The sequence below is a fragment of the Macaca mulatta genome, chromosome 9 (assembly GCF_049350105.2).
Source record: "Macaca mulatta isolate MMU2019108-1 chromosome 9, T2T-MMU8v2.0, whole genome shotgun sequence".
Taxonomy (NCBI): Eukaryota; Metazoa; Chordata; class Mammalia; order Primates; family Cercopithecidae; genus Macaca; species Macaca mulatta.
Genome location: NC_133414.1, coordinates 71,610,963 through 71,632,674, shown reverse-complemented (window position 1 = coordinate 71,632,674; position 21,712 = coordinate 71,610,963). Strand labels below are relative to the sequence as shown.

General features: G+C 45.0%; 1 protein-coding gene across 1 annotated transcript in view; it reads right to left on the bottom strand.

The window, feature by feature from the left end:
* Window positions 1-18,400, bottom strand: part of POLR3A (RNA polymerase III subunit A) — a 53,018-nt gene extending 34,618 nt beyond the window's left edge. The window contains exons 1-11 of the mRNA XM_015147180.3: window positions 18,246-18,400; window positions 14,986-15,121; window positions 14,513-14,650; window positions 13,869-14,040; window positions 13,446-13,600; window positions 12,216-12,455; window positions 11,931-12,093; window positions 11,617-11,753; window positions 9,448-9,551; window positions 7,209-7,350; window positions 2,386-2,526 (exon numbers count right to left, since the gene is read on the bottom strand). Coding sequence (XP_015002666.1) covers window positions 2,386-2,526; window positions 7,209-7,350; window positions 9,448-9,551; window positions 11,617-11,753; window positions 11,931-12,093; window positions 12,216-12,455; window positions 13,446-13,600; window positions 13,869-14,040; window positions 14,513-14,650; window positions 14,986-15,121; window positions 18,246-18,289 — 1,572 coding nt within the window. The 5' untranslated portion in view covers window positions 18,290-18,400. The remainder of the gene's footprint in view (window positions 1-2,385; window positions 2,527-7,208; window positions 7,351-9,447; window positions 9,552-11,616; window positions 11,754-11,930; window positions 12,094-12,215; window positions 12,456-13,445; window positions 13,601-13,868; window positions 14,041-14,512; window positions 14,651-14,985; window positions 15,122-18,245) is intronic.
* Window positions 18,401-21,712: the final 3,312 nt, after the last annotated feature.

The following is a 21,712-nucleotide window of genomic DNA, read 5'->3' as shown; positions in this document are numbered from 1 at the left end:
TCTGAAGTCAACCAGTTCCACACTTGTCCACAATAACTACCGAACTGTTAAATGTCCCTTGGTTAAAACATTAAATTCTAATAATAATCAATCCAATAACAGAATTTAATTAAACATTTAATGAGGGCTATGTTGGGCAAAAAAGGGTGTTGGGTAGTAAAACATAATTAACTTATATAAAGAAGGCTGTGTGTGTATCAGAGTACATTTGCTCTAATCTTGATATGAAAATGCACATGTTTGTGGGTTTTCTGGGCCTTTTCACCCAGAAAGCAGGGTCCTCTCAGACAAAGGCCTATTACCACCTACTTCTGAGCCACTATCCAAAGCAGGGACCCTTCAACCAGAGTGGGAGACAGCTGTTCAGCCAGATGTGCCTCTTTATTGCACACTGCCTGACTGCTCTTACTCCTGGTTTAGAGACTCTCTCTGAGTGGGATACAGGTAGTCTAGAGGTAGAAGCAGAGTGCAAGCGGCTGAGATTCGTGAATTTTGAGAAAGTCTCCTGGGTAATTTGGGGCCACATCCAAATTAGAGCCCTATGAACTCCATTGAGAACAGCACCCTAAATCAGAACAACAGGCATTTTCTCACTTGAAATTGAGGAAACTTGTCCACATGGTAACTAAGGATTCTTCTACCCCCAAATCCTTGGAGCCTTTGTTTTATTATTGCCATTTGTAACCAATGAATATGTAGTTATAACACAATGTCCACAGTATGGATCCTCAATGGCAGAGTCAACAGCGAAGTCTAAATGGTTGGTTGCAAGCTGATGGCTATTATTCCTAGCAGCATTCTAAACATTACTTTTTGTAACAAAAATAATATATGCTCATTATAGAAAATAAATCTAAGGCCAGACGCAGTGGCTCACGCCTTTAATCGCCTGAGGTTGGGAGTTCCAGACCAGCCTGGCAAATGTGGTGAAACCCCGTCTCTCCTAAAAATACAGAATTAGCCAGGCGTGGTGGCAGATGTCTGTAATCCCAGCTACTTGGGAGGCTGAGGCAAGAAAATCACTTGAACCTGGAAGGTGGAGGTTGTGGTGAGCCGAGATCACGCCATTGTACTCCAGCCTGGGCAACAAGGGTGAAACTCTGTCTCAAAATAATAAATAAATAAAAAATAAAGAAAATAAATCTAAACATACAGACAACTTAAAACCCCAAAACCATGCATGTGATACTGAAAGCCTAAACCAACAGGTTTAAAAGCATCACATCAGAAATGGTTAAGTGTTTTTGGAGGTAGGGACACTTACAACTGTAAGACTTACCATTTCCTAATATAGGAAGCTGGAATACTGAAAAAAGAAAGCCTAAAGCTCTTAAATACTCAATAGCTGGGGATCATGAAGTTCAGGAGGGGAGAATCCTACACAGCAGGTGCCACATCCCACTGTGTTATTGCTGGGTCAGGAGTGTATAGTACATGTAGTGCCAACAGGTTTGTTTTCTTTTTTTTCTTTTGAGACAGGGTCTTGCTCTGTTGCCCAGGCTGAACTGCAGTGGTGCAATCACAGCTCACTGCAGCCTCAACCTCCTGGGCCCAAGCAATCCTCCCACCTTAGCTTCCCAAGTAGCTGGGACTACAGGCGTGCATCACCACACCTGGCTAATTTTTGTAGTTTTTGTAGAGATGGAGTTTTGCCATGTTGTCCGGGCTGGTCTTGAACTCCTGAGTTCAAGTGAACCACCTGTCTAGGCTTCCCAAAGTGCTGGGATTACAGGCCTGAGCCACCGCGCCTGGCCTGTGCCAACAGTGAAAGCCCAACTGTAAGCTCCTTAACAGCAGGCATGTGCCTCACTATCACCAGTCTCCTGAAGCACCTACTGGGCACTCCTTACGCATGTGTAAAATAAAATGGTGGTAAGAGTTATTATCATTACATATAATACTGCATCCTTTAAGAAAATGAAGCATGTAATATAGTTTAGGAAGGTTTCCGTTCAAAACGTTCAATAAAATGTATCGGTGCTTAAAGAATCTTCAGCTACTGGAAAATTTACTTAGGTAGGACGTCTTCGTCCCTGGTTACATCCAACACGGATATTCATATATTCTTTTCGTACCTTGTCATAACTGGCCCTCATGTATACATTTTCTCCCCAGAATCCATATTTATAGGCCAGAAAATCCCCTCAACACATCTGTTACAGACCCTAACTCATGTATACACTATAATTTCCAAGAGAGATTCTTCAAAGGCTCAAAAGAAACCAATAAAAAGAGAGATATATAGGCAGTTAGTGGTCGGTTTAAGAACAGAAAGAGCCTGGCTTCTTTGGCATTGTTAGTTGTGGTGGTGTTTTCACATAAGTTCCCCTTTGCCTCCTTTCAAGGAGCTGTTATGCAAAAGCTAGGCTGTGCCACCCTACATACCCCCATCAGAACAAGGGCCTCTGCTTTAGCTTCTTCTGTTTGAGGAAGATGAAGGTTCATTTCGTCACCATCAAAGTCAGCATTGTAGGGTGTACAGACACACTCATTAAATCTGAAGGTCCGGTGGGGCTTCACCCTGGCCTATGGAACACAAAACACAACACAACAAAACAAAACAGGAAGAGGACTTAGGCATTTATCCAAAAGCTCCTCGTTTTGAAACATTAAAAATGATTTCCTGGAAAACTTGGCACTGGCTTAAGAAAGTAGATTCCCAGTATGTTCTGTCGAGTAATATATATCATTTATGACTTATTCCCAGCCTGGCCAACATGGTGAAACCCCGTCTCTACTAAAAATACAAAAATTAGCCAGGCGTGGTGGCACACGCCCGTAATCCTGGTTACTTGGGAGACTGAGGCAGGAGAACTGCTTGAACCCAGGAGGTGGAGGTTGCAGTGAGCCAAGATCGTGCCATTGCACCCCAGCCTGGGTGACAGAGCGAGACTCCATCTCAAAAAAAGAAGAACAAAAAGAAGACTCATTCGAGAAGCTTTATTAGATTGAACCAAAGCAGTGAATTTCAACAAAGGTGCCAATGTGAAGGCTTCTACTGGCCAAGGATGTCATGGTTTCAAGTATCAAAAAGATTAACAGAAGTTGATTAAAATACACTAACTAAATAAAAACCCATGTGTTTATAATGACACTGAAAAAAGAGAAAGTCAAAACAAACAAAAAACCCCAACCAGGCCGGGCGCGGTGGCTCAAGCCTGTAATCCCAGCACTTTGGGAGGCCGAGATGGGCGGATCACGAGGTCAGGAGATCGAGACCATCCTGGCTAACACGGTGAAACCCCATCTCTACTAAAAAATACAAAAAACTAGCCGGGCGAAGTGGCGGGCGCCTGTGGTCCCAGCTACTCGGGAGGCTGAGGCAGGAGAATGGCGTAAACCCGGGAGGCAGAGCTTGCAGTGAGCTGAGATCCGGCCACTGCACTCCAGCCTGGGCGACAGAGCCAGACTCAGTCTCAAAACAAACAAACAAACAAACAAAAAAAACCCCAACCAACTTGTTGGAAGTTACTGAGCACTAATCCCCTTTTTTATTTGAGACAGAGTCTCACTCTATTGCCCTGGCTGGAGTGCAATGGCGCGATCTCGGCTCACTGCAACCTCTGTCTCCTGGGTTCAAGCGATTCTCCTGCCTCAGTCTCCTGAGTAGCTGGGATTACAGGCGAGTACTACCACGCCTGGCTAATTTTTGTATTTTAGTAGAGATGAGGTTTCACTGTTGGTCTAGAACTCCTGACCTCATGATCCACCCACCTTGGCCTCCCAAAGTGCTGGGATTATAGGCATGAGCCACCGTGCCCAGTCCTTTTTTAAAAAAAAATTTTTTGGCCGGGCGCGGTGGCTCAAGCCTGTAATCCCAGCACTTTGGGAGGCCGAGGCGGGTGGATCACGAGGTCAGGAGATAGAGACTATCCTGGCTAACATGGTGAAACCCCGTCTCTACTAAAAATACAAAAAACTAGCCGGGCGTGGTGGCGGGCGCCTGTAGTCTCAGCTACTTGGGAGGCAGAGGCGGGAGAATGGCGTGAACCCGGGAGGCGGAGCTTGCAGTGAGCCGAGATCACGCCACTGCACTCCAGCCTGGGAGACACAGCAAGACTCCGTCTCAAAAAAAAAAAAAAAAAAAATTTTTTTTCCTAAGCACACGAACACAGGAGAGCACTAAGTTCTTACTACTCAAAATGACAATAAAGGAAAAAGACTTAACCATTTACACTGCTTTTGCTTTAAGAGCTGCACCTCTGGGCAAGCAAACAGACCTAATTAACAAGGGGGTATTTTCCATTACAAGAATTCTAGATAATAAATGTGAAATGAATGATAGATTCAAAAAGTGGGCTTCCATTTTGTAGCCCAATAAAATAACACAGGCAATGATGATAAATGAATTAATTAGAATGAATTCACTGCTTGCATCTTGACTCAAACCACAAAAAAACATTTTTGAGACAAATGGAGAAATCTGAATATGAACCAGGTATGGACCTGGCAATGCCAAGAGATGACTGTTAGTTTTGTTAGGTATGATTACAGCACCGTGGTTATGTAAGTTTTTCTTACAAACGTAAACTGAATACATATTGAAAACTGACACACATGTGGGTTCATTGAAGAAAAATGGGAAAGACAAAACAAGTGTGGCTAAATCTTGAAAATTATTGCATATAGAGGATGGGAATGTGTAAGTTCATTAGATCATTCTCTCTACTTTAGTGTACATTTGAAACTTTTCTTTTTCTTTTTTTTTTGAGATGCAGTTTTGTTCTGTCACCCAGGCTGGAATATAGTGGCGCAATGTCGGCTCACTGCAACCTCTGTCTCCCGGATTCAAGCGATTCTCCTGCCTCAGCCTCCCGAGTAGCTGGGATTACAGGCACGTGCCACCACACTTGGCTAATTTTTTGCATTTTAGTAAAGATGGGGTTTCATCATGTTGTCCAGGTTGGTCTCAAACTCCTGACCTCAAGTGATCCACCCGCCTTGGCCTCCCAGAGTGCTGGGATTACAGGCATGAGCCACCGCACCTGGCCTCAAAATTTTCAAACAAAAAAAATTCCTACATTTTTTTTTGGAGACAGGGTCTCATTATGTTGCCCAGGCTGGAGTGCAGCGGCTATTTATAGGTGTGATCATAGCACACTGTAGCCTTGAACTCCCAGGCTCATGCGATCCTCCTGCTTCAGCCTCCTGAGTAGCTGGGGGTACAGCTGTGTGCCATTGCCAGTCAAAAAAACTAATAATTACATTTTGTAATGTTCCAAAGCCAAGCAAAACGTTCCAGAAAGAGAAGGCTTTAGTTAACGCTCTACATACTCACAATCACAATCCCATAATCACAAACTACTTCTTAGTTATTTCTACTGTTAGGTAAACAGACTGATATAATGTGTCCAGACTACCCCAAAATGAATCTAGAAAACAATATTACCATAAGAGGCTGCTTAAACAGTTTTCAAAGGCTCATGGATTAACAGCTTTACAGATAGGAGAATCTATGAATATTGAACAAATTAAAGCTGTGTCTCATTTCCATTTTAAATCTCCAGAAAAAGGGACTGCTGCTGTCGCAAAACTAAATCACCAAAAAAATACGGTTTAAGGTCTTAGTTGGAGGACTACTGTAAAGAAAAAATCTTTTAAGCATTTTAGTTGCTTAGTTAATATGCAAAGTTAAATTAAAAGTCAATTTTCCGGCTGGGCACAGTGGGTCATACCTATAATCCCAGCACTCTGGGAGGATCCATTGAGCACAGGAGATTGCAGCCTGTCTGGGCAATACACCAAGACGTCACCTCTACTTTAAAAAAAAAAAAAAAAAAGGCTGAGCACGGTGGCTCATGTTTGTAATCCCAGCACTTTGGGAGGCCCAGGTGGGGGAATCACCTGAGGTCAGGAGTTTGAGACCAGCCAGGCCAACATGGTGAAATCCTGCCTCTATTAAAAATACAAAAATTATGCCGGGCGCGGTGGCTCAAGCCTGTAATCCCAGCACTTTGGGAGGCCGAGACGGGTGGATCACAACGTCAGGAGATCGAGACCATCCTGCCTAACACGGTGAAACCCCGTCTCTACTAAAAAATACAAAAAACTAGCCGGGCGAGGTGGCGGGTGCCTGTAGTCCTAGCTACTCCGGAAGCTGAGGCAGGAGAATGGCTTGAACCCGGGAGGCAGAGCTTGCAGTGAGCTGAGATCCGGCCACTGCACTCCAGCCTGGGCGACAGAGCAAGACTCCGTCTCAAAAAAAAAAAAAAAAATACAAAAATTAGCAGAGCATGGTAGCATGCACCTGTAACACCAGCTACTTGGGAGGCTGAGGCAGGAGACTCACTCGAACCCAGAAGGCAGAGGCTACTGTGAGCCAAGATTGCACCACTGCACATCTTGCCTGGGCAACAGAGTGAGACTCTGTCTCAAAAAGAAGAGCTGGCCATCATGGCACATGCCTGTAGTCCTAGCTACAGAAGGCTGAGGTGGGAGGATCCCTTGAGCCGAGGCAGTAAAAGCTGCAATGAGCCAGATTGTGCCACCGCACTCTAGCCTGGGCAACAGAGTGAGACTGTCTCCAAAAAAAAAAAAAAGTCAATTTTCTGCCATACCTATTTTATATAAGTTTGTGCACACAACACATATACATGTGTATGTTTTTGTGAAATCATGCTAGTCACTTTCAATTAAATCCTCTCTTAGTGTTTTGTATAAATATTACATTGCAAAGATTAAAAATTTAATATAAAAAAATTAAAGCTTACTAAAAGGAAGCTTGAAATTAAAAAGTTTCACTCAAACTAAAATGTGAGAGAAGAGGGAGACCAATAGTTATAAAAGCTTGGGCAAGGTGTGGGGGCTGCTCACGCCTATAATCCCAGAACTTTGGGAGGCTGAGGGAGGATCACTTGAGCCCAGGAGCTCCAGACTAGCTTGGGCAGAATAGTGAGACCCCCATCTCAACCCAAAAAAAAAAAAAAAAATTAGCCAGGTTTGGTGGCACATGTCCATGGTCCCAGCTACTTTGGAGGCTGAGGTGGGAGGCTTGCTTGGGCCTGGGAGGCCAAGGTTGCAGTGAGCTGTGATTGTGTCACTGCACTCCAGCCTGGGTGACAGAGCAAGACTCTGTCTCAAAAAAAAAAAAAAAAGTTATGAAAACTTGAGATAACAGGCAATTTTAATTTTAGAAGTCCAGAGTTTAGCACTGAACAGTCATGGCAAATTTCTACATGCTGGAAAATTAAAAAAGCAGTCCTACTCACCAGATGAGCCATAATGCTCAATTTGTGCAGTGACGGCTGCCGGTTGAATAGCACCACATCTCCATCAATGAGGTGCCTCTCTACGATGTCACCATACTTGAGCTCTTGAGCCATTTTTTCTCGATTTCCATATTTCAAAAACCTGAATGTGCAACAATAAACATGATCTGTGAAAACAAAGCTCTCTCACCAAGTTTCTCCCTCTTTAGATCAGGATTCAATGTTTAACATGTTATTTCATCAAACCTAAGACGCCTCCGTTTTAATGTCACGTAGTTTTACATGCCAAGAAAAAAGCTCCCTATTAAACTATGACAGGGTGGGTGAGGTGACTCACTCTTGTAATCTCAGCACTTAGGGAGGCTGAGATGGGTGGACTGCTTGATCCCAAGAGATAGAGACCAGACTGGGCAATATGGTGAGACCTCGTCTCTACAAAAAATACAAAAATTAGCCAAGCATGGTGGGGTGTGTGTGCCTGTAATCTCATCTAGTTGGGAGGCTAAGGTGGGAGAATCACCTGAGCACAGGAGATGGAGACTGCAGTGAGCCATGATTGTGCCATTGCACTCCAGCCTGAGTGACAGAGTAAGACCTCATCAAAAAACAAAAACAAAAACAAAAACAAAAACAAAAAGCTATGATAAATTGATCTTAAGGTATATCCAGCAGGGTGTGGTGGCTCATGCCTGTAATCCCAGCACTTTGGGAGGCTGAGGCAGGTGGATCACAAGGTCAGGAGTTCGAGACCAGCCTGGCCAACATGGTGAAACCCCGTCTCTACCAAAAATACAAAAATTAGCCAGGTGCAGTGGCAGGTGCCTGTAATCCCAGTCACCCGGGATACTGAGGCAGGAGAATTGCTTGAACCCAGGAGGCAGAAGCTGCAGTGAGTCAAGATTGCACCACTGCACTCCAGCCTGGGTGACAGAGCAAGACTCCGTCTTGAAAAAAGAAAAAAGATATATCCTAATTTTAGAAATGCTAAAAGCCCTGAGAGCCTAGGTGACACAGGCAATGATCCACTTTATATATTTATTGTATTTCTTTTTTTTTTTTTTTTTTTTTTTTTTTGAGACAGAGTGTCGCTCTGTCGCCCAGGCTGGAGTGCAGTGGCCAGATCTCAGCTCACTGCAAGCTCCGCCTCCCGGGTTCACGCCATTCTCCTGCCTCAGCCTCCCGAGTAGCTGGGACTACAGGCGCCCGCCACCTCGCCCGGCTAGTTTTTTGTATTTTTTAGTAGAGACGGGGTTTCACCGTGTTAGCCAGGATGGTCTCGATCTCCTGACCTCGTGATCCGCCCGTCTCGGCCTCCCAAAGTGCTGGGATTACAGGCTTGAGCCACCGCGCCCGGCCTATTTATTGTATTTCTGAGACAGAGTCTTGCTCTGTTGCCCAGGCTGGAGTGCAGTGGTGTGATCTCAGCTCACTGCAACCTCTGCCTCCTGGGTTCAAGCGATTCTTGTGCCTCAGCCTCCTGAGTAGCTGGGACTACATACGTGCGCCACCATGCCTGCTAATTTTTGTATTTTTTTTTTTTTTTTTTTTTGAGACGGAGTCTCGCTCTGTCACCCAGGCTGGAGTGCAGTGGCCGGATCTCAGCTCACTGCAAGCTCCGCCTCCCGGGTTTACACCATTCTCCTGCCTCAGCCTCCCGAGTAGCTGGGACTACAGGCGCCCGCCACCTCGCCCGGCTAGTTTTTTGTATTTTTTAGTAGAGACGGGGTTTCACCGTGTTATCCAGGACGGTCTCGATCTCCGGACCTCGTGATCCGCCCGTCTCGGCCTCCCTAAGTGCTGGGATTACAGGCTTGAGCCACCGCGCCCGGCCTAATTTTTGTATTTTAAGTAGAAAAGGGGTTTCGCCATGTTGGCCAGGCTGGTCTTGAAGTCCTGGCCTCAAGTGATCTGACCACAGCCTCCCAAAGTGCTGGGATTACAGGTGTGAGCCACCAAGCCCAGCCATAATGATCCGCTTTAGACTTTAGTATCCATGGTATTTTGTCCTCCTGGATCCAATAACATTATAAGCCTGCGAACAAAGGAGAATTTCATGTATATTCAATGACTGAACAGAGCAAATGACATACCTCGGCTCACGGAAATTTAAACAGATATTTTCCACATGCCAAAATGTCACACAAACTGTATTCTGGATTGCATTCTGTGACTGAGTGTGACCACAGTGAACTTTGCCATGAAAAGGTAGTTAAATCCAACTAGATTGGGAAAAGATTACCTTTTCATCTGTGTATGTCTCTGCTGAATGAAGTTTGCTCCTGGGTGAACCTCGGGGCCGTTTTGAACCAGTTTCCTCAAGAAACTGATGTTTGCTTTGTTTACCTGCATTAGGGAAAAACCACAATGTTACTCTCAGGTATCTAGAAGCTAACAAATGATAGTGAAATGTGTCTTAATCTTTACTTTCCTTGTACAGATTCTAGGAGAAAGAGAGGCATCCTGGGCAGTCTGCTGCCTATGGTCTTGAGTATAATGTGAACAATGGACTGGTAAACAAGCCCCCAGCTTCCAGTGTCAACTCAGCTGTTTGCTCACCGGGTAACACAGTCAAGTCCTTTCCTGGTGCTTGGTTTCCTCACTGGTAAAACGGGTAGGCTACATTGATCTATAGGGACCTTCTGTGATCCTAGAAACAGGTGGTAACTCGATCTGCAATAACTTACTGGGGTCTTGTAAGGTTTAAAAGTTGTGACACCAGCACTACAAGCCCTGGTTTGCATTGAATGTGTTCTGCAACCTCTTAAACAATTGTCTTGTGGGACACCATTCTGGAGAAATAAACTCTTGGATCATTAGTAACTCAACTGAGGACACACGACGCAAGCTGACCAGGAACATCTATGATCTGGGCTAACTGTGAGTCTCACGGGTAAAGACAATCAATATTCTCTTGTTAGCATGCCCTTCTGTTATTTAGACCTCAATTAAAAAAAAAAAAAGGATGGGCTGGGCACGGTGGCTCATGCCTGTAATCCCAGCACTTTGGGAGGCCAAGGCAGGTGGATCACTTAAGGTCAGAAGTTCGAGACCAGCCTGGCCAACATGATGAAATCCCGTCTCTACTAAGAATACAAAAACTAGCTGGGCGTGGTGGTGGGTGCCTGTAATCCCAGCTACTCAGGAGGCTGAGAGAGGAGAATCACTTGAACCCAGGAGGTGGAGGTTGCAGTGAGCCAAGATTGTGCCACAGCACTCTAGCCTGGGCAATAGAGTGAGACTCAGTCTCAAAAAAAAAAAAAAAAAAAAAAAAAGTAGTAGCTGGGCATAGGGCCCTGTAATCTCAGTGACTTTCAGTGACTTGGGAGGTTAAGGTGGGATGATCACTTGAGGCTGGGAGTTCAAGACCAGCCTGGGCAACATACTGAGAATCCCGTCTCTAAAAAAATTTGTTAAAAATTAGTTGGGCATAGTGGTGTGCACCTGCAGTCCTAGCTACTCGGGAGGCTGAGGTATAAGAATGGCTTGAGCCCAGGAGTTTGAGGTTACAGTGAACTACGAACACACCACTGCACTTCGGCCTGGGTGACAGAGTGAGAGTCTGTTTCTTAAAAAAAAAAAAAAAAAAAAAAAAAAAAAAGCCTTTCTCGGCATGCAGCAATAGCCTTAAAATGTTCAAATGCTTTGACTCAGTGACTGCAAGGTTTTAAGAATAAAAACCTATCCCAAGGATATTAACTAGGGTAATGTTTACCATTCAGTTAGTTTAAAATATGAGGTATGAACCAACATAGAAAAGTGTCTTAAGTTTTTTTTCTTTTCTTTTTTTAAGACAGGGCTGGGAGTTCAAGACCAGCCTGGGCAACATACTGAGAATCCCATCTCTAAAAAAATTGTTTTAGAATTTTTCACCAGGCTGGAGTGCATTGGCGTGATCTTGGCTCACAACCTCCACCTCACATGCTCAAGCAATCCTTCCACCTCAGTCTCCCCAGTAGCTGGGACCACAAGTGCCTGGGACCACTCCTGGCTAATTTTTTGTATTTTTGGTAGAGACAAGGTTTTCACTGTGTTGCCCAGGTTGGGTCTTGAACTCCTGGGCTCAGATGATCTACCTGCCTTGGCCTCCCTAAGTGTTGGGATTACAGGCGTTAGCCACCATGCTCGGTCAAGATGTTATTACTTGCAAAAAAGCGTTGCAAAAAAGTATAGCACATATATGAATATATACACATGAAGCCAGAAACAACTGTGGCTGCAGATGGTTTAGAGAATATATACCACCATATATGTATAAAACAAACTGGGAAGACACATACACTCATATAAACCAAACTGTGCGTCGAGTGGGTTACTGGGGACTTTCTACTGCCTGCTGTTTGCAATACCAAAATACAATGTAAAAGACTGAATTTAAAACAAAGAATTGAGCAGCTGAGTGGTCACTTACCTTCTCAGGAAAAGTTAGAATTTTGGCCACATGAACTGGCACAGCTACCTCATCAATCCGGAGGTTGGGGTCGGGAGAGATGACTGTTCTGCCAGAAAAATCCACTCTCTTTCCTGAGAGATTTCCTCTAAATCGACCTAAATAGCCAAAAACAAGTCATAGGTCCCCATGGCATACCATGGGCTGATGGGAATAATAAGAACAGAGAGACTGAGGAAAGCCTGTGACCTCCAATCAGGGAAGCTGGACAGACATTCTACGAAAATGAACCCAAGAGAGCAGGCCAGCTTCTGCACATCTTCTGGGAAACGTACCCTGTTTTCCCTTCAGGCGTTGGACAAAGCCTCTGGTCCACTTCTTTGGTGCCATGTTGAGGGGAATACCCGAGAGCTCACTGTTAATGTAGAGAGCACACTGCAGCTGCAGGAAATCCCAGTCCTCCATGATCATCTGGGTCTTGGCTCCTGAGATCCGATGCTAAAACCAGCACAGCCCGAACAGACACAAACCTGGTCAGTTTGAGTTTTCTCACATTTTCTTGACCAGAAGTTCTTGGATAGATATACTACGAAACTTACAAGCTAATGTGAGACACTGACCTTTTTAATAACATCGTTTAGGAAAATGATTTCTGTCAATTTCATTGTCAGATCATCTTCATTGGTGCCAGATTTCAAATCACTCACAACGGAGGGTCTGATACACAAAGGAGGTACCAAAAGTCGTGTGAGAATCAAATCAGATGGCTTTCCGGCTTCTGGGTTCATCAGAAGTAGAGGAACATCTTCAGCTGGGATTCGTTTAAATAAATTCAGAACTACTAAGGGATTCAAGTTTTCCTATGGAAACGAAGAAAGGCAGAAATGGAGATACTAAGTTAGTTTTCCATAGCTTTGGCAAGGTTTTCCTTCACCATGTTTTCTAACCTATCTGTCACTTAGGATAAGTGACAACAGAGATTTCTATGGATGACATGCTATGCTGCAAGAGCCTTAAAAATGTGTATGTCTTTTATTCCAATTTTTCAAGCCAAAATTTCCACTTGTCATAATTATTCCCAGGGGTGTAACTTCAGAAATGAACACAAAAATTTAGCTACAAGAAAGTTCACAAAAGCTGTTTTTTTGGTTGTTATTTTTTATCCATGTGACAGAATAGGAAGGTAATAAAAATTGCTCTTAACAGCAAAAAGTTGGAAATAGACTGACAGTTTACTGGCTACATAAAATCATGGTATATCCATATGTGGAAAAGCAGCAAGCCATTGGAAAAAAAAAAAAAAAAAGATACTAGACAAACATAGCAATTGACATAAAAAATGTTCATAAAATATTGGCAGCTGGAGGCTGGGCGCGGTGGCTCAGGCCTGTAATCCCAGCACTTTGGGAGGCCGAGGCAGGCAGATTACCTGAGGTCGGGAGTTTGAGACCAGCCTGACAAACATGGAGAAACCCCATCTCTACTAAAAATACAAAAATGAGCTGAGCATGGTGGCACATGCCTGTAATCCCAGCTACTTGGGAGGCTGAGGCAGGAGAATTGTGGGAAGCTGAGGCAGGAGAATTATTTGAACCTTGGGTGCAGAGGTTGCAGTGAGCCAAGATTTGCACCACTTCACTCCAGCCTGGGTGAAGGAGCGAGACTCCATCTTCGTCTCAAAAAAAAAAAAAAAAAAAACCATAAACAAAAACAGAAGAATTACTGGAGAGCTGTCAAACCTAACTGGACCTCTCATTTTGGAAGAGAGTGGGTGTCTAGGGGTGGGGTGGAGGTGGGGGAGGGAGTGTGCGTGTGACAGGCGGAAGGCGGGCGTGCATTCTCAGGCTCACCTGTGCCCTTCCCAGCAGAGGCTCCACTTCTTTATTATGTTCAATGGCTGTTTCAAAAGACTGAAGGAAATTTGATACAATGGGATCCACCACTTTTTTGTTGGTCTTGTATTTCTCATGAATTATCTTCAGTAATCCACACTTCTTTACAGTACCTATAAGGATTAATTTATTTACCAAGAACTAAAAAATTAGGTTCTCAGATTAGCCAGAGGTTGTAGTTTGGTTAACAAAAAGTACTGAAACTACTATAGCAGTGAAAGATGAGAGGTCCATTTCCTAATAGGACATCAGTTGTTGGGCTCTTAAGCCTAATTTATAAGGAGAAAAGTTGACTCCAGAACATTATGTAAACCTAATAAACTAAACAGAAGACAGTGAGTGAAAAGGGCTATCGTTTAGCCTTCTGTGCATTCCACTCACCATTAAAAGAGCCACAGTGATGGCAGATGTTTTTCTTTCGGCACTTGTCAGAGATTTTCTTCTTCAGTCCTCGCTTCTGAAGGTAGGTCAGGCCGGGCCTCTTTAGATAGTCCAGAAACTGCTTCTTCTCCTCTTGGGACAACATGATGTGGCAGCAGGTTTTGCAGATCATCTTTTTCAAATTAAGCGAGACAGATAAAAGCATAAGGGAGAATGAAAAATTCTTTTCTTTTAAAAATGCCATCGCCCTGTCTTGTACCCTTAACTGAGTGACCATACACACAGATCTGCGAATGGCTCTATACTATAGATATGCATAGAGAGGAAGCCTGTGTTCACCAGATGAGCAGTACTCACGGCCAGTAGCCAGACTTTGTTAACTTCATTTTTTTCTTTGTGCTATTCTGTATTGTCTGAATTACCACTATTGTTATTTTTTTTAACAACACGTATCTACCATTTCTCAAGACAAATAAATAATCCTTGAGTGGCTTAATGTAGTGTGAGATGAAAATATTATGTATTTAGTATAAAAGAGTCCCCTAGATGTATCCCCCACCACTCACAGTTCCTAAATTCATTCTAGTGTCCCTGACCAATCACTCCAGAACTTATGTCTTGGAAATCAGCACCTGTGTGCTTACCTGTAAGATGCCTATGACTGCTCTGAAGTACCCTACATGAAAACATGGCAACTCCAGGTCGATATACCCATAGTGGCCTAGACAGTCAGCCAAGTTTTTCCCACAGGTTTCACATGGACGATCCTTCTCACTCGTACCCTTTGAAAAAAAGCACACCCAATGATCAACACAGACTGCTGGATGGGAAAGAGGGCCCAGCCATCATGCCTGGCCAGGTGACACAGAATCATTTCTTTTGCTTTTTAAATTTCCTTTCTGAGATCACTTCCCACTGTTTTTCTTTTTCTTTCTTAATTTTCATGACTCAGAATCAGACAGGTTGCTGACTAAAGGCTGGAGTTCTTGACCTAGTCTGATACGTGCAGTGGGAGTTGGGGAGATGGAAGGAAGCCCCTGCTCCTTTCAATCTGATAAGCCACCAGTTTTATCAGCAGGGCAAGACACAGGTACCGGGAGGGGTCAGGAGGCCTTACCATCCTATGGTCGAGCACCCCATATAGCAAGGGGGCATGTTGGTTGTCCTGGCTGTACAGGTTCTTACTCACAACTTGGATGTGTGCCTGCTGACGCATCTCCTCAGGTGACTTCATTCCAAAACAGATGTGGCTTCTGGAGTGGGAAGAAAAAGGTGAAAATTACAGCAAAACCTGTGACCAAAAATTTATATTACATACATAGCCCACCATAACCAACCTATCCTTCCAACTATCTCCACTGGCTTTTCCTACCAGTATTAAATATATTCAACCCTCTCTCACTTTTCCTTCACAAACATCCCTTCATTTTACTGGAATCCAGTTTCTACTGTCATCATCAAAGGAACAGTGCTCACCAAGGCCACACAGACAACCTGCCTGCTGATGAATACAATAAGAACTTCCTCATTTTACCTCTGCAGCACTGGCAGCACCCTGCCCACTCTTGAAGTGCTTTTCTCTGGGTTTTGGTGACACCATACACTCTTTGAGTTTTCTTCTTCCCTTCTCTGGCTGCTCCTTATAGTCTCTTCCGAGGTCTTTTCTTTTACTGCTATCCCTTAAATATTGGTGTACTGCACCACCTAGCATTACAAACTTCATCCTCTTATCTTCTTATCCTACACATTCTCCTGAGTGATCATGCCACTCACATACATGTTGATGCCTATCAAATCTATCTCTGAAGGCCAGCTACTGCTACCCAACTGGACGTCTGTATAGACACCTCCTGCTGGACAGTTCCACCTAGATATCTCACAGGCACTTCAAACCGCACACATTGAAAACAGACCCCAATACTTTTTCTCCCATATCTGTCCCTTCATTCATTTTTCCAACAACTTGGCTATTTCCTATGTGCCAGGCACCATCCTAGAGGCTGTGGATACAGATTAGCTAAGTCAGACAAGGTCCTTGCCAACACAGAGCTCACAGGTCAGGATGGGAAAGACAGACCACAAATAAACAAATATACAAATGTGAACACATGCAGAAGTGATGTAAGCAGTAGAGCCTGATGAATTACTTTATGTTCCATGGTCAGAAAGCCTTGCTGTAAAACTGACAATCAGAAGGAAAAGCATCTGAAGTGGAGAGAATGACTAGGGCCAGGATCCTGGGACTGACACGTGTTTGGCATTTTCAAGGAACCAAATGAAATCAGTATACACTGGAGCATAGAGAGCTAATGGTACAAGATGAAGTCAGGGAAGCATACAGGAGCTAAAGCATGAGGGCTTGGGAACTTTGGTAGGGAATTTATTTAAATAACGTAAATGCGGCCAGGTACAGTGGCTCATGCCTGTAATCCCAGCACTTTGGCAGGCTGAGGTGGGTGGATCACAAGGTCAGGAGATCAAGACCATCCTGAGTAACATGGTGAAACCCTGTCTCTACTAAAAATACAAAAAATTTGCTGGGTGCGGTGGCACACACAATGGAAAGTTGCTAGAGGATTTTTAATTTTTTTTTTGAGACGGAGTCTTGATCTGTCACCCAGGCTGGAGTGCAGTGGTATGATCTCAGCTCACTGCAATCTCCACCTCCGGGTTCAAGCGATTCTCCTGCCTCAGCCTCCCAAGTAGCTGGTGTTACAGGCATGCGCCACTGCACCCAGCTAATTTTTGTATTTTTAGTAGAGATGAGGTTTTACCATGTTGGCCAGTCTGGTCTTGAACTTCTGACTTCATGATCTGCCTGCCATGGCCTCCCAAAGTGCTGGCATTACAGACGTGAGCCACCACTCCCAGCCTCTGCTAGAGGATTTTAAACTAAATTGACAATACCCCTAATTTGCACTTTGACAGAAGCACTTGATCTGTTTTGTGAGAATGTATTATATCTGACTGGGTGCAGGTGTACAGGTGGGTGTGAAGGGCCAGTGTTGATGTGGAGCTACCATATGGGAGGATGCTGCATTCACCTAGGTAAGGCACCTGTTCTAATGAATGGCAACGATCCACACAGCTGCCCAAGCAAGGCATTCTGTATATCCATCTCAAGGTCTCTCAACCTCTAATTCTTTCCACCATGAATCAAGAGATTTTCCAGGAGAACTCTTATCAAGATACTCTCCTGTTGAAAATCCTTCAGTGGTTCCTCACTGCCTGCAAGATGCCTTCTTAACACAGCTTCAAGTCTTCTGCTTCCTTCTCATCACCTGTGCTCTCTCCCTCCAGTCTGCTCCTTGAAGAAAAGTTTGGTCTGCTTTATTTTGCCTGGACCCATTATGTGCTCTCAAAACCCCCTGGATCTACCCTTGTCATTGCACTTGTTGTACCCAGTGTTGATTTGTGTACCTTCTCCAACTAGATTAGGCAATAAGAGTTTTATTCAGACCGTATCTTTAACGTCCAACACTGGGAATAATGAGCAGTACCCTCCTCAGTGTCTGCTGTAAGAATGACGAATTCACGTTTTTTTTTTTTTTTTTTTTTCGAGACAGCGTATCACTCTGTCACCCAGGCTGGAGTGCAGGAGGTTGCCCACTGCAACCTCCGCCTCCCAGGCTCAAGTGATTTTCCAGCCTCAGCCTCCCGAGTACCTGGGACCGCAAGCGTGCGCCACCACCCAGGCTAATTTTTGTATTTTTGGTAGAGACGGGGTTTCGCCACGTTGCCCAGGCTAGTCTCGAATTCTTTAGCTCAGGAGATTCACCCGCTTCGGCCTCCCAAAGTGCTGGGATTACAGGAGTAAGCCACCGCGCTCGGCTGGATTCACTTTCTTGCTGACAACTCTTTAAAAGAAGCCACCGCCTAATAACGTGTTTCTGAAGGCAAAAGCCCGGATATAGCAACTTTATTTCTGACACTGCCATTCGTCGGGCTGTGGTACAGCTTTCTAGTGGGTAACCCCATCCTTTTGGTAAGCAACTACTGCCTTCGTGTCAGACGCTCTGCGGCTGACAGAAGATTGCTCCCCTCACTGCAGCAGGGGATAGGTTCGCTGAAGAACGGGGATCATCGTATGACTTCAGGAGAACGTGAGCTTTGGCCCAGGGTGCACAAATCATTAAGGCTCAGGCCACTCCGATTTCTCCACCCAAGTCCAGGGACCTCTCGAGGTGCTGAAATCCCCTCAGCCTAACCAATGCTCTTTGACCTACGCTGGTACTTCTGGGCGCTGGTCACACCTATGGAGTAGTGGCCTTCCCCTTCCCATTGTACCCTATCTCTGACCCTCCAACACCCCGGACCGCTAACCTCGGACCCCTTGCCCTATTTCTCAGTCCTTTGGCCACTCTTTCACCGTCTTACATTTTCTTGGCCACATCCGTCTCCCGGAACTGCTCCTTCACCATGATGACGGCTGCCGGGATGTCTCCTTGCCACTCGGGAGGCCAGATTAGAAAAACGATGCCCCGCGCACCTCCTGGGGCTGCTTCTGGACTCGCCGCTAACACATCTGCGGTATCCTCTCGGCCACCGTAGAGTGCCCCACGTGTCCACTTCCTCTTCCGCTACTCGCCAGGGCGTCTGTCTGTCAAGAGAGACTTCCGGCACGCCGTTTTTTTTTTTTTTTTTTTTTTTGCCCTTTCCCCGCACCGTCACCTGGTGGCGCTTCCTGGAAACCGCACCGAGGCCTTCGCTGTATTTTAAAAATCCCATTTATGGTCAATTTCTCCAGGTAATCAGACACCTGCAGAGAAGCTGCATGTAACTCTTTGCCTCAAGACTTTTAGACAAGCAGAGGGTCAAAACTTGCATAAAATGGAAAATCATCATCATTAACATCAGTACCATCTACATTAAGAGCTTCTAATTGTTTAAGGGAAGGTGGAGGCTGAAATGAACCGGCCCATCCAACAGAGGGCACTATCTGGAGGACCAACAAAGGAAAACAGAGCAGAAAATACGGGCGCACGTGCGCTTCCAGTTCATGGAGTTATTGGGGGAGGGGGGGAAGAATTAAACTTATATTCTTAATTACAAAAACAGCTGAAAATCTGTTAGAGCGAAAACAGCCATGGTGATCTACAGAAGAAAAGGGAGAATGGAAAGTAAAGATCATTCATGTCTTGAAATAAATTGTCTATAGTCCGTGACAACCTGTGAGAGGTGATCCTAGTGTGATATATTAGTGCATGAGCCTAGCAAGGAAATCACATCACCACAGGGCTCAGCGCTATACAACCTAGAACTAAGTCCTCATTATTTGTCAGAAACTCAAAACAGAACTGAACAAAAGTGTTTTAACAACTTTCAATTTTAAGAAGGGATGCTCTCTCATTTTCAGACGCCATGGCTCCTCACTAACAAAACCCAATGTCACAGACAAAAAACAAGGCATATCAGGTTTTCCTAAGTTATTTCAGTACTCCATCACTTAAAAATGGAATAATGTTAACAATTTTTTTTTTTGAGATGGAGTCTCGCTCTGTCGCCTAGGCTGGAGTGCAGTGGTGAAATTTCGGCTCACTGCAACCTCCGCCTCCTGGGTTCAAGTGATTCTCCTGGCTCAGCCTCCCAAGTAGCTGGGACTACAGGTGCCTGCCACCATGCCCAGCTAATTTTTGTATTTTTAGTAGAGACAGGGTTTCACTGTGTTGGCCAGGCTGGTCTCGAATCCCTGACCTTGTGATCTGCCTGCCTTGGTCTCCCAAAGTGCTAGGATTACAGGTGTGAGCCACCACACCCAGCTCTAATGTTGACAATATTATACCAACAAGGTTTGGATCGCGAGTGACTTTTCTAGAGGTTAAGAGCAAAAGTTATGAAATCACAGTACCATCATGGGAGTCTAGCTTTCACCATTTGAAGTTGTGTAGGCGGCCAGATGTGGTGGCTCATGCCTGTAATCCTAGCACTTTGGGAGGCCGAGGTGGGCGGATCACCTTAGGTCAGGAGTTCAACACCAGTCTGGTCAACATGGTGAAACCCCAACTCTACTAAAAATACAAAAATTAGCTGGGTGTGGTGGTGTGCACCTGTAATCCCAGCTACTCAGGAGGCTGAAGCAGGAGAATTGCTTGAACCTGGGAGGTGGAGGTTGCAGTGAGCCGAGACCACACGATTGCACTGCAGCCTGGGCGACAAGAGTGAAACTCCGTCTCAAAAAGAAAAAAATAAATAAATAAATAAAAAATAAAGTTGTGTAGGCCGGGCGCGGTGGCTCACGCCTGTAATTCTGGCACTTTGAGAGGCCGAGGTGGGAGGATCACCAGGTCAGGAATTCGAGACCAGCCTGACCAATATGGTGAAACTCTGTCTCTACTAAAAAATACAAACATTAGCCTGGTGTGGTGGCGCATTCCTGTATATCCCAGCTACTCAGGAGGCTAAGGCAGGAGAATCGCTTAAATCCGGGAGGCGGAGGTTGCAGTGAGTCAAGATTGTGCCACTGCACTCCAGCCTGGGCGACAGAGCGAGACTTTGCCTCAAAGAAACAAACAAACAAACAAAAAAAAATATATATAAAGTGTGAACTTGGGAAAGTTATTTAATAATCTTATTGTGTGTTAGTTTCCCCATTTATAACATGGATGAGTAATATGTATCCTGTTTCTTAGAGTCAGTGGGAAGGTTAAATAGCAAAATGAAGGTAAAAGTAATTAGAATGTAACAGTCACATTACAATCACTCTATAAATATTCTTCTGCCACAGCCTCCCAAGTAGCTGGGACTACAGGTGCGCACCACCATGCCTGGCTAATTTTTGTATTTTTAGTAGAGACAGGGTTTCACCGTATTGGCCAGGATGGTCTTGAACTCCTGACCTCGTGATCCGCCTGCCTCGGCCTTCCAGAGTGCTGGGATTACAGGCGTGAGCCACTGTGCCAGGCCAGCCAACTATTTTCTTAAGAAGGATAGTTGGTCACCTCGGGAGGCTGAGGCAGAAGAATCGCTTGAACTCGGGAGGCAGATGTTGCAGTGACCTGAGATCCCGCCACTGCACTCCAGCCTGGGTGACAGAGCGAGATGCAGTCTCAAAACAAAACGAAACAAAATAAAATAAAACAAAAAAACTAATAAAAAGAAAATAGTCGGCTGGTGACGGTGGCTCACGCCTGTAATCCCAGCACTTTGAGAGGCCAAGCCGGGGGCGGATCACTTGCAACTCAGGAATTTGAGAGCAGCCTGGCCAACATGGTGAAACCCGTCTCTCCTAAAAATACAAAAATTAGCTTGGCGTGGTGGCGCAGGCCTGTAATTTTAGTTACTCCAGAGGCTGAGGCAGGAGAATCGCTGGAACCCGGGAGGCGGAGGTTGCAGTAAGCGGTGATCAAGCCATTGCACTCCAGCCTGGGTGACAAGAGCAAGACTTGGTCTCGGAGGGGGGGGAAAAAAAAGAAAAGAGGAAAGCTGCCCCCAAAGCCTGCACCTTGGACACCTCATCTGCACCAACATTTGGGAAATTATTCTTCTTGTTTCTCTGGAATATGTATATTTACATTCTTTACATGTCTGTTTCACGTTAAGGAAAATATTTCTGGAGCAACCAAATTTTTTCTTCCTTTTTTTGGGGGAGGGAGGAGGGCACGGAGTTTCGCTCTTATTGCCCAGGCTGGAGTTCAATGGCGCCATCTCAGCCCACTGCAACCTCCGCCTCCCGGGTTCAAGCGATTCTCCTGCCTCAGCCTCCCCAATAGCTGGGATTAGAGGTATGCACCACCACGCCCAGATAATTTTTTTTTTTTTGTATTAGAGACGGGGTTTCGCCATTTTGGCCAGGCTGGTATCAAACTTCTGACCTCAGGTGATCTACCCGCTTCAGCCTCCCAAAG